The sequence below is a fragment of the Procambarus clarkii genome, chromosome 7 (assembly GCF_040958095.1).
Source record: "Procambarus clarkii isolate CNS0578487 chromosome 7, FALCON_Pclarkii_2.0, whole genome shotgun sequence".
NCBI lineage: Eukaryota > Metazoa > Arthropoda > Malacostraca > Decapoda > Cambaridae > Procambarus > Procambarus clarkii.
The window spans coordinates 8,442,932-8,458,791 of record NC_091156.1 but is presented as its reverse complement, the minus strand read 5'-3'; the positions used below and the strand labels follow the sequence as shown (position 1 = coordinate 8,458,791).

Below are 15,860 nucleotides of genomic sequence, written 5' to 3'. Positions count from 1 at the left end.
CCAAGAAATTTTCTCATATTGTATTCACCCTTATTTCCATAATTCATTAATTCAACATAACCAAATCACCTCAGTACGCAATATTCTCCTCACTCTTACAATTAATTCGTTTTGGTACTCCCATATTTTATACATGCTACCCCATGATATTTTCAATCCATACCATAGTCAAACTATTCTCCTAAAACCATACTTTATGTTCCCCAAATTGTCCACTTCTACAGCTCTATATCTGTTCATTCTCATTAGCATCTAACATCCATTTACAAGGGTAGACAGTACCACTCCCTTTTGATATTTAATGCAGAACACTTATGGGATACTTGCAGTAATGCCAGAGGGAAGATAGTTCCAATTTGGTTATATTTTTTGGCTCATGGTACTTTTGGCCAAATTAACATCAACTCTACTTTAGAATGTGGCAGTCTTTATTTTCCAGAATATTACAAGAAGTGTGATTTCCTATAAGGGCTATTTCTTAAGCACTTCTCTGGCTTTAGTGCCTCATTTGCTAAAACAATTTTTTGTTTTTAAATACAAGGGCAGTAAATCCTATATTATTCAAATTACTCAGGATGCGAAACCTACACTTCACTATAGTACAAAGCAAGCCTTATGCACATACTATAAAGCCTAATACTGTACAGTATATACACCAGTAAGGCTAATTTTCACTTGGTAAAGCTTAACATACACACACACTATGAAGCGTAATACAGTATATTCACAGTGTAAAGAGCAAAACCCAATTAATAAACAGAATGGAAAGTTCAGATTATTAAGTGCTTAGTACCTATATTTTCTATATAACAAGTAGTTGGCAACTGCTTCACTTTGGCTCACTTGGCAACCAAATGAAACCAATGCAAAAACTCTGAATTAATAATGTTGAGGTTCATCATTTGAACTTCAGATAATGCAGGACAAAATACTCGAAGAAATTTGAAATGACACTTGCTCAGAATACATGAAACAATATACCAAGAGAAGTATCAGTTTGTAATATGAAGAACAGTCCTTCCTATTCATTAATATACTGTACATCATTAATAGTCAAATCATCACTCCTTGTTCAAACAACTGAGAAGCATAAACACACTGCAAAAAAACTAAGAACATTTATTAATTTAAAATAATTTTCAGCCATGCTATAAAAAAAATATAAAATCCATATGCAGTCTATTCTTACCAACTCATGTTTAGTATGGATTCCACCCTTAGTACTGTGGATCTTTTAAAGCTTAAATAAGCTAACAAAGACAAAACATCAATTATAACTGATGAAATGTTGCACAAAGAATACTAGACATCCAAATCCAATAAATAAAACAAATTTGTCTGTAGCAGCTAATAAACTACACTAAAAAAAACACTCACCATTTCAAGTAGATTCATATCTGCATGCTTGACTCTCCGCCCTGGAGCTACCAGAAGGCCAAAGCATCTCTCCACATTAAGTTCATCCATGCTTGTGTGCACAGCGCTGCTCTGACTGCTAGGGGGTGCTGGAGTGACAGTCAGGACAAGCTGCTTCTCAGTATTACAACGCAGTTTGAAGAATTCTTTATCCCTTGGCACAGTATTGAAGTTCCCCTAAGGAGTATGTTTCTATTAACTCTCCAATGGCATATCTGAATGCAAACTGAAATTTACAATGATATAAATGTAACACTTTGACATTAAAGAGCAATGTTAGGAACAAAAACTCTATACATTTTTTCTGTCTAGCACAATTCCATCAATACCAGTGAGAGTGAGTTATGCTCTGATAATTTGTAGCTTTGACAATTTGTAAGAAAAGCTCAGAAGCAATTTTGAAATTCTAAGATTGTTTCGAAGGATTTTTGTTTGAATTATATAAGTTCCTGAAATTTTGATGATGCTTCCTCCATGTCAGATTTTTATTATTATTTATTTATGATGTATTTTATCAGACCACAGTCATTTATATACATTCGAAGTGGAAAGACGATATTATTAATAGCTTACAGTCAGCCATTCATTACATCATATTTTGCAACAAACCTGGCTTAGGTTCCACAAAGCAATTATGTGTCCACTTATGAAATTTTTACCGTTTAAGTTGCCACGAGTGATCTAAATCAGTACCTGGGGTATTTACTAACCCATTTATGATCTAAGCATTACCAGGTCACCCACATCCTGAGGCTATATCTGTTATGGATGACCTTATAGTGCAATGGAGATTATAAACTGTTTGGTAAATACCAAATAAGTCAACATGATTAAGATTAGTAGTATAAATCGTGGTAGTCCTTTGTGAATCCTATCCCGGGACAACTTTAAACACACATTTTCAAGTGTTATTTGTCTATACTTTAGACCAACATATTTACAAACTCTGATATTTATCTATGAAAATACGAGTGAATGTACTTGGATGTAGTGTACAGTGTGTGATAATTAAAGAGGGGAACTGCACATCTGGCCTTTCAAAGTGGTAGGTACTGCTGTGGGTGACTGCTGCAGTGGTTGATCCATGATGCTATATTGTGTGAATTATATAATGAATGGACAGGTAACACAGTACTGTACATACATATTTTAAATATCAATCTTTTTTCACCAAATTATTCCCCCCTTTTTTCTCTGGCCTGATGTTTTCCCATTCCAAGAAAGCAGGAATAAGGGGTATTCGGTGATAATGAATGAATGCGATTCATTTCACAGATTTCCATTAATATAAAACACACACACACACACAACAGGGTTGATTCAACAGAAATTGCGAGAGGGCACAGAGATCAAAAGACACAAGCATGGAATCAATATAGAAAGAGGTCAAACCCCCAAACATACCAGCGATACAAAGATGTGAGAAACAACTACACGTCAGTAAGGAGAAAGGCAGAGAGGAACTTTGAGAATGGTATAGCAGATAAATGTAAATCAGATCCAGGTCTTTTCTATATATTCATTAAAAGCAAGCTGCAGGTAAAGGAGGTTCAGAGGTTGAAAATGGGGGACAGATACACGGCAAATGAAAAGGAAATATGTGAAACATTAAACGAAAAGTTCCAAAGTGTGTTTGTACAAAATGAGATCTACAGGGAACCATACACAATAACAATTCCAGAGAACATCATAGAGCACATAGAGGTGTTGAGAGACGAAGTGAAACAAATGCTCTTGGAGGTAAGTAAGAACAAAGCAGTTGGCCCAAATGGAGTTCTGAGAGAATGTGCACCTGAGCTCAGCATACCACTTTAGCCGATTTTTCAGACTTCGTTGTGTACAGGAGCCGTAGCAGATGTGTGGAAAAAGGCTAACATTGTTCCAATCTACAAAAGTGGAAGCAGGGAAGACCCCAACAATTATAGACCTGTATCATTGACAAGTGTAATAGTAAAAATATTGGAAAAAAATAATAAAAACTAAATGGGTAGAACACCTGGAGAGAAATGATATAATATCAGACAGACAGTATGTTTTTCGATCTGGAAGATCCTGTGTATCGAATTTATGGTTTCTATGATCGAGCCACAAAGATTTTACAGGAAAGAGATGGTTGGACTGACTGCATCTATCTGGACCTAAAAAAAAGGCTTTAGACAGAGTTCCACATAAGAGGTTGTTCTGGAAACTGGAAAACATTGGAGGTGTGACAGGTAAGCTTCTAACATGAATAAAAATATTTCTGACTGATAGAAAAATGAGGGCAGTAATCAAAGGCAATGTATCAGACTGAAGAAATGTCAAGTGGGGTACCACAGGGTTCAGTTCTTGCACCAGTAATGTTCACTGTCTACATAAGTGATCTACCAGATGGAATACAGAATTATATGAACATGTTTGCTGATGATGCTAAGACAATAGGAAGGATAAGGATAGGATTAGAAAACTTAGATGATTGTCATGCCCTTCAAGAAGACCCGGACAAAATAAGTATATGGAGCACCACTTGGTAAATGGAATTTAATGTGAATAAGTACCGTGTTATGGAATGTGGAATAGGAAAACAGAGACCCCACACAACCTATAAATTGTGAGAAATCTTTAAAGAATTCTGATATAGAAAGAGATCTAGGGGTGGTTCTAAATAGAAAACTATCACCTGAGGACCACATTAGGAACGTTGTGCGAGGAGCCTATACTACGCTTTCTAACTTCAGAATTGCTTTTAAATACATGGATGAGGAAATACTAAAAAAATTGTTCACGACTTTTGTTAGGCCAAAGCTAGAATATGCAGCGGTTGTGTGGTGCCCATATCTTAAGAAGCACATCAACAAACTGGAAAATGTGCAAAGACATGCTACTAAGTGGCTCCCAGAGTTGAAGGGCAAGAGCTACGAGGAGAGGTTAGAGGCATTAAATATGCCAAAACTAGAAGATAGAAGAAAAAGAGGAGATATGATTACAATGTACAAAATAGTAACAGGAATTGATAAAATTGATAAGGTAGGTTTCCTGAGATCTGGAACTTCAAGAACAAGAGGTCATAGATTTAAACTGACTAAACAAAGATGCCGAAGAAATATAAGAAAATTCACTTTCGCAAACAGAGTGGTAGACGGTTGGAACAAGTTAGGTGAGAAGGTGGTGTAGGCCAAAACAGTTAATAGTTTCAAAGCGTTATATGATAAAGAGTGCTGGGTAGACGGGACACCATGAGCGTAGCTCTCATCCTGTAACTACACTTAGGTAATTACACTCACACATGGAATTCAATGTGAATAAATGCCATGTTATGGAATGTGGAATTGGAGAAAATAAACCACACATAACTTACAAATTATGTGGAAAGGAATTAAAGAATGAGATAGAGGTGGTTTTGGATAGTAACTGTCACCAGCGGAACACACAAAGAATATTGTGAGAGGAGTGTGTGTGCGTCACTTTCCAACTTCCCTCTTGCTTTTAATTACATGGATGGTGAAATACTAAAGAAACTGTTCATGACTTGTGAGACCAACATTGGAATATGCAGCAGTTGTATGGTGTCCATATCTCAAGAAGCACATAAATAAACTGGAAAAAGTGCAAAGCAATGCTATGAAATGGCTTCCGGAACTGAAAAATAAGAGTTACGACAAGAGGCTAGACGTGTTAAATATGCCAAAACTAGATGATAGAAGAAAAAGAGGTGACATGTTCACCACTTGCAAAATACTAAAAGGAATCGACCAAATTGACAAAAAGGAATACTGTATCTGAAACCAGGAACTTCAAGAACAAGAGGACACAGATTCAGGCTAAAGAAACAATGGTGCGAAATAAATATTAGAAAATTTTCTTTTGCAGAGTAGTAGACGGTTGGAACAAGTTAAGTGAGAAGGTGGATGAGGCCAAAACTGCCAGTAGTTTCAAAGTGTTATATGACAAAGAGTGCTGGGTAGACCGAACACCACGAGCATATTTCTCATTCTGTAACTACACTCAGGTAATTACACATACGCACATAGTTCCAGAAGGCTCAATTTTTCTTTTAATGTTTTCGATTTTACAGCTTTTAAGAAATGATCATTTTACCTTGCTGTCTTCCTCTTTAATTTCTAAAGATATATCGAACAGGTGAACATGATCTGCTTGTTGTCGATTTTGGCAGAGCTCCACTTCTTTCTTCACCAATTTATTTCTGGGCACTCTTCGGAACGCTGCTGCGAAGGTGATCAACACACGTGCAACCTAAACACAAGTCATTGATTTAATAAGACAACATTTAAAAAAAAAAAATAAAAAATAGGTTCACTTTTGAAACAAGATGAAGCTCCATATCTACATTTTATTTCTAAACTTTATGTTTAGAAATCAAGTGTAGGGATCCGATCATCTAAGAAATAAATAAAAAATGGATAGGTTTAATGAGTACTGTACTTGAAGTGGACAGGCTACCTGTCAAGATTCAGGTCGGACCCACTCATGGCTTGGTTCTTCAACACTAATGATTACCCAATATATGCTCATCTCATGTATGCAGTAGAATAGGTTAAGGGACATGAATAAAAAAATATTCGTCCACACATGAAAAATAGTATAAAATCTTAAACAAGTCTAACATTACTTGGCATCAGCATTGTGAAAATTTCATCCCAATATGTTAGGAATGGATTTTATATGAATTAAACAAAAAAAAGTGTGTAACCAGTACTGATTATAACAATAATACCTCCTAGTTAGTGGAACTCAAAAATAATGCAGTGATAAAGAGATGCAAGTACCTGTCAAATGCACAATGAAGAAGAGAGTAGTAAGGAGGGTCCACAAAGTGGATATGCATTGGTGCCTTCTAGGATTGCTGATTGCCAACTGGAGGGCAAAATTTCACACAAATATCAGTGATTAAACCACAGGCGAACAGTCCGAATGGAGCCGGACCGTCGATCCTCGAGAGAACTGAATTCTTCGGAGCGATATCCACACACGCAAAATCTGGGTTGTGCATGAGGTAAGCTGCAAGGGCATCCCACACCCACTGGGACTGGACTCGGGAAGCCGGAAACCTCCAGAAAGATGGAACCAAAGAACCGTCGGGATCACTGAACCGAACCCGGGAAGAGGTAGACGCCAAATCCAACTTGTACAAGAAGGGAGCAAAAGAGAACCCCACACCCTGAAACACTAAGCACTGCTCCGAGGGTACAAAAACCCAAGTGGGGTCCAAAGGGGCCCAAGGCCCCCAAGTCAACCCCTTCTCCACCCCAGGAACCTCACCCTGAGGATCCAGGACCGAGCCGTCTTCCACACCCTCCACCTCAAAAGAAAATGCAGCAGCAGCCAAAAAAGCAGGAATGAAGGGGGCCCACTGGCCAGACACAGAAACTCCAGCAGAAGGACTAGGCTCGAATGCCTCCACCACCACCACTCTGGAACGGGACTTCCCCGATCCTGCCAGAGTCTCAACACCAACTAAACCCTGCCCTGACTCCGAAACCCTCAGAGGCTTTGGAGCCGGAAGCAAGGGGGAAGGAACCGGATGGACAACAGAAGGGGAGGGATAAGAGGGGGGGGGGGGAGAACGAAACCAGAGATAAAGCAACTCCCATTCCCAAGTCCGGGTCCTTAAAACCAAAACAGGGCAGTCTCGGGGCATACGGGGAAGCAACTAACCTAGCATGTTGCAGCAACCTAAACCTAGCATGCAAAGCAGCTGCCGCCTGCACCATCATATCGTAAGCAGTAGCTCGGGTGAACTGGAGCACACACAAGCAACAAACGTCGCAGACTCCGGGTCAGAAGAATCGCCAACACAACAGGCAACATGGCAGAGGCACAACCGGCGATTGTCCCCCAAAGACAAGGGGAAAGAGTAACCTTCCGACTCACACAAAACAAGAGGGGACTCAAGGATCACATGCATCGGACTACGGAGCCCCCGCTGGCTTTCCCAGGGCCCTTAGCCTTATTAACACGCTAAGAGAAGCCCAGCAGGGTACTGCGAATTGGTGTCCAAGACTACCAAACAATCTGCTAATAGCTGAACCCCTGGGATGTGTCCACTCACAGGGCCTGCCAAGGAGTACCACCAACCACACAAAAACGAGAATAGATATGATGATAGATATATACACCCCAACACAGAAGAGGCAACTATCAAGGCAGACCCCCTCACCAGGCAGAAAAATAAGAATAAAAGCAAAACCCTGCAAGAGGACAACGTACCCAGGTGGAACAGAGCTAGCCCCTGAAAGAGCTGAGCACTAGCTATGCAGTACCCCGCACCCCCCTACCAGTGACAAAAACTACCCCTATCCAGAAGCAAACACGGGTAAACAAAGACCCCAGTTGACTCAAAGGGCAGCAAAGTACCGAGCAGTAAAAGACACAGAGGGGGATAGATCCCGAGGTAATTTGGTGGAAGGCGGCCCCAAGGGTAGTACTTACAGGGCACCTAAGGAAGGTGGCCCTTAGGCGCATGCAGCCGTGTACTGAAGAATATTACTTCTGGCTCGCACAACACTAGTAGACACAGTCCACACCCAAGGGCACAGAATCCGAGACAAATCGCTGGAGCCAGAGGCCAAGACCACGCCAGTAGCACATCAGCTTGAGAACTGCAGGGTGGATCGTCGGCATTGGGGTCTGGGGCTTCCCCTTCCTAAGGAAGGGGAAGGGGTGTACAGAAAGCAGCGCAGCGACATGACAACGCCATGCTCATTTGCTAATTTTCGTTTGGGGAGTTCTGTCCACTCGTTCGGTTTTTGGTAGCCATAGTTTCACCATAATAGGGGATTGTTTTGGGGCGCCTACCTTTCTGGGTGCTAGATCTGGTCGAAGGCAGACATTGAATGTTCCCAACAACATGGGGATTTCTATAGGCCATTGCTCCTCATGCCTCTCTTGAGGGGGCCAGGTTCTGGCTCATGGTCCCCAGTAGGCAAGAACTCTGTGCACATTGACTGATGCCAGAAAAGTTATACATATCCATTCAGCCTGGATAGCTCCGAGAGCTAACAGGACTCCCCCCAGAAAATTTGGTATATGCAATCAATGCAGTTCCAAAAAATTTGTACTCGCCTTTATCTTGCAGAGGAAAATCTCACCAAATGCCTATCCCTTCCAAGGATAACCTACTTTCTGAGGTGCGCCCCATCTTATGACAACCGAAAGCTTGAAGAGTATGACCTCTTACTGAAGACCGTGCTAGAAAAAGTTGTTAACAGAGGTAAAAGAGGCGACTGTCACCCTGAGACAAGAGCACAGCAACCAACAAACCCACACAAGACGGGTTGGAACCTGGAAGACACATCCAGTGGTCCACCAAGCCCCGTCAGGGTTTTCCAGGGCCCGTAGGGTTACAACTACGGGTAGCCCGGACAAGGTGTTGCTAACCGGTTAAAACCCAAAACTAACAAGGGGTAGAGGACAACACTGAAAACCCTTGCGATGTATACAATCACAGGGGCCTAGCAGAGGGCCACCAAACACGGAGGCAGTCCTCCGTGGTGTAGTGGTAAGACAAACCCGCCTGGCATTCCGCGAGCGCTATTCATGGGTTCGTATCCTGGCCGGGGAGGATTTACTGGGCGCAATTCCTTAACTGTAGCCTCTGTTTAACGCAACAGTAAAATGTGTACTTGGATGAAAAAAACGATTCTTCGCGGCAGGGGATCGTATTCCAGGGACCTGCCCGAAACGTTACGCGTACTAGTGGCTGTACAAGAATTTAACAACTCTTGTATATATCTCAAAAAAACAAAACAAAAAAAAAAAACACTACCAGTGGAACTATAGCCACACTAGGCAGACACCCCATCAGGCAAGTGAAAATAAAAAAAGAAAACCCCCACAAAAGTACACCATACCAAGAGGCAACAGGAACCAGTTGCCACGTAGGTAGCAGATCGAGCAACACCTTGACGCCCTAACCAGCACAATACCAGTCCCTACCCAAGGCTAAACAAGGGCCCCAAGGGCGAGGCAAATGCCTAGCAGCAAGAACCTTTACGAGAATAGTTCCAGAACGCCGCAGAGAAGATAACCCTGTCACGCAGGGGCAGTACTCACAGGGCGCTTAGGGAACGGAAGCTCCTAAGCACATGCAGCCCCAGTACTGATGAGGAACACCTGGCCACCGCACAACACAACACACGGCAGTGAATGCCACGAAAGGCAAACACCTCCCAGGAAACTGAGGCCAGAGAAGTGTCTGTCCCAGTTGACATTTAGCTTACGAACTGGAGTGCTATGCAGCCGGCGCTTTGAGGTCTGGGGCCCCCCCTCCCCCTCTCGGGAAGGGGAGGGCTGCGTGGACAAGCGGCGCAGCAGTAGTATGTTACGTTTGCTTGTTGCTTGTTTCCTTGGGATTGAAGGGAATTCTACCTCTCTGTTCGGTTTTTGTTTTAGTTTCTTACCAAGTAGGGTTTGTTTTGTTATGCTACCTTTCTGGGTGCCTAACCCCGGTCAATGGCAGATAAGGAAAACCCCCAACCACAGGAGGGGGTTTTCCAGGCCATTGCTCCCTGAAACCTCTCTGAAGGGACCAGGTTCTGGCTCATGGTCCTTGGTAGGTCTGAACTCCATAGCTATTGTCCCGTTATAATGTAACATACATTAGCTCCGATAAGAGCCAGGGAGCCGTAGGGGGCTCCCCTCAATAATATAATTTACCTATGCAATTTGCTTTACATATTTGACTACGGGAAGAAGTGCAGTACAGTATTTATTTGATTAGGAAGATTATAAAAAAGATGTATTTGTCTTGTATGAAAGGAATGCATGTAAAATATTACATACACCAAGGAAATCAAACTTACAGCCTCAGGAATTTGACAACGAAATACATGGCACTGGAAAATTGCAGTTTCTTGTGTATCTCCATGTGAGGATGTAAAGGCAAAGCATCGTGCTTCTGACGTGTCTACTTTCCCACGTGCACAGAAGAGAATACGATGTATCTTGAATCGAGTCATCTCTGTACTCGTCGTTGCATCATATATTCTGTTGTGATAAAAACAAAGACATTACAGCATTGTGAAATTTCTAGCCTTACAATAGTTTTAAGAAAATTAAGCTGGTCATTATTATTATAATTAGTTAATTAATTAGACAATTAACAATTATACAGTATTATAAATTTACTTCTCTACATAAGCAAAACTGTTAACAAAATTCACAATAATTATATATAATTACAAGGTTATGATGATATTACAGTGCAACCTCTATGTGGCTAATGATATGGGATCAACCCCTAATTCATTAGAGTGAAAGGTTGTTGTAACTGGAGGTCCCTTGACCAGCCTTTTATGTGATGCGAACTTTTTTTTTTTTAAGACAAGAAAAAACACATTACTATGCCTGTTCTTTCTCTGAATGTTTCATTCATCAACAAACAATTTTAAAAGCGTGATAGGAGCTATAATAAGAGTTATCATTCATGCCTTAAATATGAATGCTCTATAGACTAATTTCACATATTAAAATAAATTTGTAAAAATTTTGCTAAGTCTGATTTTTTTTATATATATATTTATTTTGGCAGTAATTTCAATACTGTAATGGTGTCATGAGAAATTTACATAATAAAATGTGTGTTGAACATCGGAATGAACAAATATATTCATGTCACGAATACGCACACCATATTATATTCTTAAACAATAAAACCCACTGTTTTTACTGTTATTACACAGTAGACACACTTTAGATATAATTGCCTACATTTTCTTGCACCATTACGAACCAATAAACCACTAAAATGTTCTGATGGGTGTAATAATCTCGGACATTTGTGTTCAGCATAGTCCCGCATATTTTGCATGAAGCTGTAACTGCACACACTGAATATATATACAGTATTTTGTTGTTATATATAATGTGCATATACAGAACAATAACTAATATATATTTTTATGCACCATTACAAACCACTAAGCAGTTCCGGTGGGTGTAATAATCTTGTATCCAGTGATCCGAGTTCAACCTAGTTCCAAATATTTTTCACTAAGTTATAGCTGCACGTATAAAATGTATATTTTCTTCATATTTTTAATGTTCTTGGCATAGTTTTTTCAAGTGCAATGATGCACAGGACTGTCAATGTTATTTGCATCACCAAACATGTAGAATTAAGGTACACAGATATATTTGTCACACATATGCACATATATTATTATTCATTGAACTATAAAGTCTACTCTTTTTATAGTTATTCCACTGTATATACATGTTATATATGATTATATATTTATGCACCATTATAAATTACTAAGCAGTTCTGGTAGGTGTGATAATCTCATAATCCAAGCACAGCATAGCACCACATGCTAGTCAGTTGTTGACTGAACCTGACACAGCAAAATGCCTCCTGATATGCCATGCACATTGCTGACTCCAGCCACAACACTGCCATCATTATCAGAATCCTGGTCACTAAATCCTGAATATGAATTATTTTCCACAAATTTATTTTCTAGAGCAGCAAGAGGTTCCATTTCATGATGCCTAGATGCACCACACTGCAACTGTGTACTGTGTCTCTCTACCATGTGCTGTAAGCACTGTAACCAGCATTGGTTTCACTGATATCTGAACATTGAACATAATTTTTATCACAGTCAGGATCTTAATGACACTATAAAAATTAATCATTGCAGTTTCTTATTTATTTCATCATTATTAAGCAATTCTGAAGGATGGGGCTGTATGGTAGTGCCGTGAGCTGCTACTGCTGCATGCTCTGCTCATAGCTGCCCTCGCAGTACTGAGGCCCTCATACCGAGGAGTGCCCATGACATTTTCCATGAAAGCATCTGTTTACTATTGGCCTGAGGAAGGAGATGTGAGCCCTGTATACTCGTGGAAAGTTTTAGTCTTACTCAGTACTTTAAAATATACCTGATTATGTCGTGCAGTTTATGGATATTTGCTGAAAATATCCCTTATTGCATTGCATAAGTTATATCATTCATACCCTCATATTTCCCCATGTCCTATATGGTAATTTCAATGAGCAAAATTTTAATTTTAGCATACCATATGATGGAAAATTTTCCCACAAGTTTGTGAACTAAGCAAATCAGCACATCTCCGCTTCGTTGAATATTTGTTCGCCAAAGAGGGAGAGTAAATTTGGCCTCCCAAAACGAAGTTCGACCATCGAGGCTGTAACGAACTGAATTCTTTAAAAAAGGACAAAATTAAACACAGGCCACACTTACATAACGTATCCTTCAGAATTTGAGGGCACCGAAACAGACACTTCTAAAGCTTGTTCCTGAGCTTGTTCCTGAGCTTGAGCATTGAGGATTGCCATATTCCTCTGAATCTCTGCTTCACTTCTTGGAGCATTGATTGAGGCAGCTCCCAAGTACGTTACTCTGTTGAATATTGTATAGTCCCCACTCCCGTCCTCGGATTGAACTCTCTCCACTGAAAGCAAATATAAATAACATTATGTACAAAATTTCCACATAGGTGAAGCAAAACAAGTGACTGCTTAAAGGAAATAAAACACCTTAGGTAAACAAGACAAATGATTGTCACCGAGGATTAAATACCCTAATCATGATGTGCCTAACTGCCAAACGGTAGCAGCTCAGGTCACCTGGGGTCTCAAGAGAGCCTGTGCCCCCCCCCCCCCCACCTTCATTCTGGAGCTACCCATGTAAAACCCACAACCTCATGGGGATGATGGGAACAGGCAGAGAAGGGGGAGCCACAAAGATCCCACCAGAAAAGGGTATTTCATTACATTCAAGGCTTAATGTCTAAGAAAGAAAGAGTCCTTCAATAGCTTCTTGAGGTTACTCACAATGGCCATTGCAGACAAGGAAACCACTGACACTGATTGGCACAGGAAAAGCTGGGGCTTCAGCCCCAGCTGAGTCAACACAATCAAGTACTGCCCGAGTGCTGAAGGAGACAGTCACAGAACAGAACCCTAAGAAAATGAATAGGACAAAATTAAGCAGAAACTACGTGAGGAAAACTGGACACGGCAGTACGATCAATCTGGGAATGGCATCTGAAGCTGCAACTGCATATAAGGCAGAGGATGAGGGAAGTCCAGGAAAAACACCCTATACTGCACAGGAATAGATGCCCTGTGATCCACCACCACCAACACCGAAGGCAACCGGAGGACATGGACGAGTGTGGAAGACAAAATTTCTAACAGTAAGGAAGATGAAAACAGTAATTTTAAGATGTAAATCAGAATGTTGGAAAGTCACCAGAAGGGTTCTACAAGGATTAATACTGATGCCCATATGGTTAATTGTATACATATACCAGCAGTAACATACAGTAGTTACATGAACGTATTTGCAGATAATGCTAAAATACTAGGGTGGGAGGATAAAGGGCCTAAACAACTATCACACCTTTGAAAATTAGGTAATACACACCCATTGAGCAGTAAATGGGTACTGTAATTTAATATGAACAGCATGTAATGGAGTTTGGGATAAGTGAGACAAGGCCACATTCAATGTAAATTATGTGAAGACAAAAAAAAAAAAAAAAAAAAAAAAAAAAAAAAAAAAAAAAAAAAAAAAAAAAAAAAAATCGTAAAGGAGAGATTTAGGGATCATCCTTGACAGGAATCCATTAAAAAATTTCAAAATACAGTAGCTTAAACTGCTCATGATATGCGAGACTCAAATCACATCAGTAATTTTGTGCCCCCGTCTCAAAAACCCAGTGTTGAATGTAATAAAATGCCCATTTCTGAGTAAGCCCCGGTGGCTTCCTGAAGCTACAATGCTGATATAGTGCCAAACTACTAGGTGCCACCAGTCACAGTTATTTTAGGCCTACTGGGGACCATAAGCCAGAACATGCCCCTCCCCTTTAAAGAGGTGCAGAGAGCAGTGGCACTATGAAAAATTTCTGAATTTTTATCATGTCTGCCACCACCAGGGAAGTGCCCACTACTATTTAGAAGCAAGACCAATGCCTCAAAATTGCAAGAATCTCACAGGCTGGGAATGGCCTTAGGGGGCTTATCACACTAAATTAAAAGTTGTTCAATTTGCTTATAAATTTTTTTATGAAATGGTTATAGAAAGGGCTGCAACTGGTCCAAGTTTCACCATCACACCCTAAACAGAAAAGGAGAAAAAAATACACAACGTATTATGCAACGAATGTTCAACATTCTCAAATAATCTCAGGAAACACATGTGTCAACTAAAATGTCTACTATGTGCTGTAGAAGCACAAACTCTTGTAATAATTGTAATATGTATGTGCAATATATTTATATGTAAAATTTTTTTTTTTTCTTTTTTTTTTTGGCCAATTTTTTTTTCTCGTTTGTTATCAAGGGATTTGCATGAAACTTGCACACCTTGCTCAATGGATGCCTATCTGCAAGGGTGCCAATTATGAACGAAATCTGTCGAAGTCAAGCTCAGCTACAGGTGGCCGAACTTGGATCTTTATTTTACTCTGGAAAGTAATTTACAACTTCAAGGCGTTTCTCAGCTTTCATTTATTAATCAATTTACATGCAAATTACACCTTATATGTAGAGTTTGTGCTTCTACAAACCTATTGAGACATTTTAGTCCAAAGTCCATTTGTTGATTTTATAAAAATTTATAAACATCATATATTGCATATTTTTGGAAGGGTAACTTTGAAAAATTATATTATTGCACTAAACACTTTCTTTGATAAAACTGATCAATACAATTAATTATTATGTGTTAGTTTAATATCTGAGTGTTATAGAAATGATTTTAGTTGACACATGTGTTCCCTGAAATTATTTGAAAATGTTGAAAATTCGTTGCATAATACGTTGTGTATTTTTTTTCTCCTTTTCTGTTTAGGGTGTGATGCTGAAACTTGGACCAGTTGCAGCTCTTTCTATAACCATTTCATAAATAAATTTATAAACAAATTGAAATTTTTTTACGAAACCCGTAATATGCCCCCTTATGCAAGGGGATGATGCTGGACTAATCAACACACAGATCCACATCTGGGCACCCAAACGTCTCGCACTGCCAGAGAAAGTGGCATCAACAGTCCACTCCCTGGAGATGGGATGAAACCAGGACAGACTACTGGCCAGGATGCTGGAAACTCCCAGGACATGAATGGCATAGAGAGCCAAACCCCAGAAACCCAACAGAAGTGCCATCCACAGTGTCCAGCTCCAAAGAGAGAGGGATTAAAGGGAACCCCCCGATGCAGACAAGGAAGCATACAGGAACAGTACAAATAGAGCTGAGCACTGAAGCCTCCCAAGGAATCTAAATCCTCGGCAGCACATGCCACATGACCACAAACACCCACAGAGTGCTGTGCACCTTATGAAATGGGAAACCAATATCACCAACCAGCCTGATGATCGCAGGCCACACAACCCCAGCCAAGAGTCAAGGCAACAATGAACCATCGAATGCCGGTGGAGAAGTGCCAGGGCACCAAACCCTGAAAAGCCC

At 40.2% G+C, this 15,860-nt stretch overlaps 1 protein-coding gene across 7 annotated transcripts in view; it reads right to left on the bottom strand.

The window, feature by feature from the left end:
- Positions 1-1,332: 1,332 nt before the first annotated feature.
- Positions 1,333-15,860, bottom strand: part of LOC138356381 (rab GTPase-activating protein 1-like) — a 43,722-nt gene continuing 29,194 nt past the window's right edge. For all 7 annotated transcript variants that reach the window (XM_069312423.1, XM_069312427.1, XM_069312441.1 and 4 more), the window contains 4 exons: positions 12,624-12,834; positions 10,218-10,401; positions 5,494-5,649; positions 1,333-1,593 (listed from right to left, as the gene is read on the bottom strand). In XM_069312423.1, the coding sequence (XP_069168524.1) occupies positions 1,348-1,593; positions 5,494-5,649; positions 10,218-10,401; positions 12,624-12,834 (797 nt within the window). In that variant the 3' untranslated portion in view covers positions 1,333-1,347. The remainder of the gene's footprint in view (positions 1,594-5,493; positions 5,650-10,217; positions 10,402-12,623; positions 12,835-15,860) is intronic.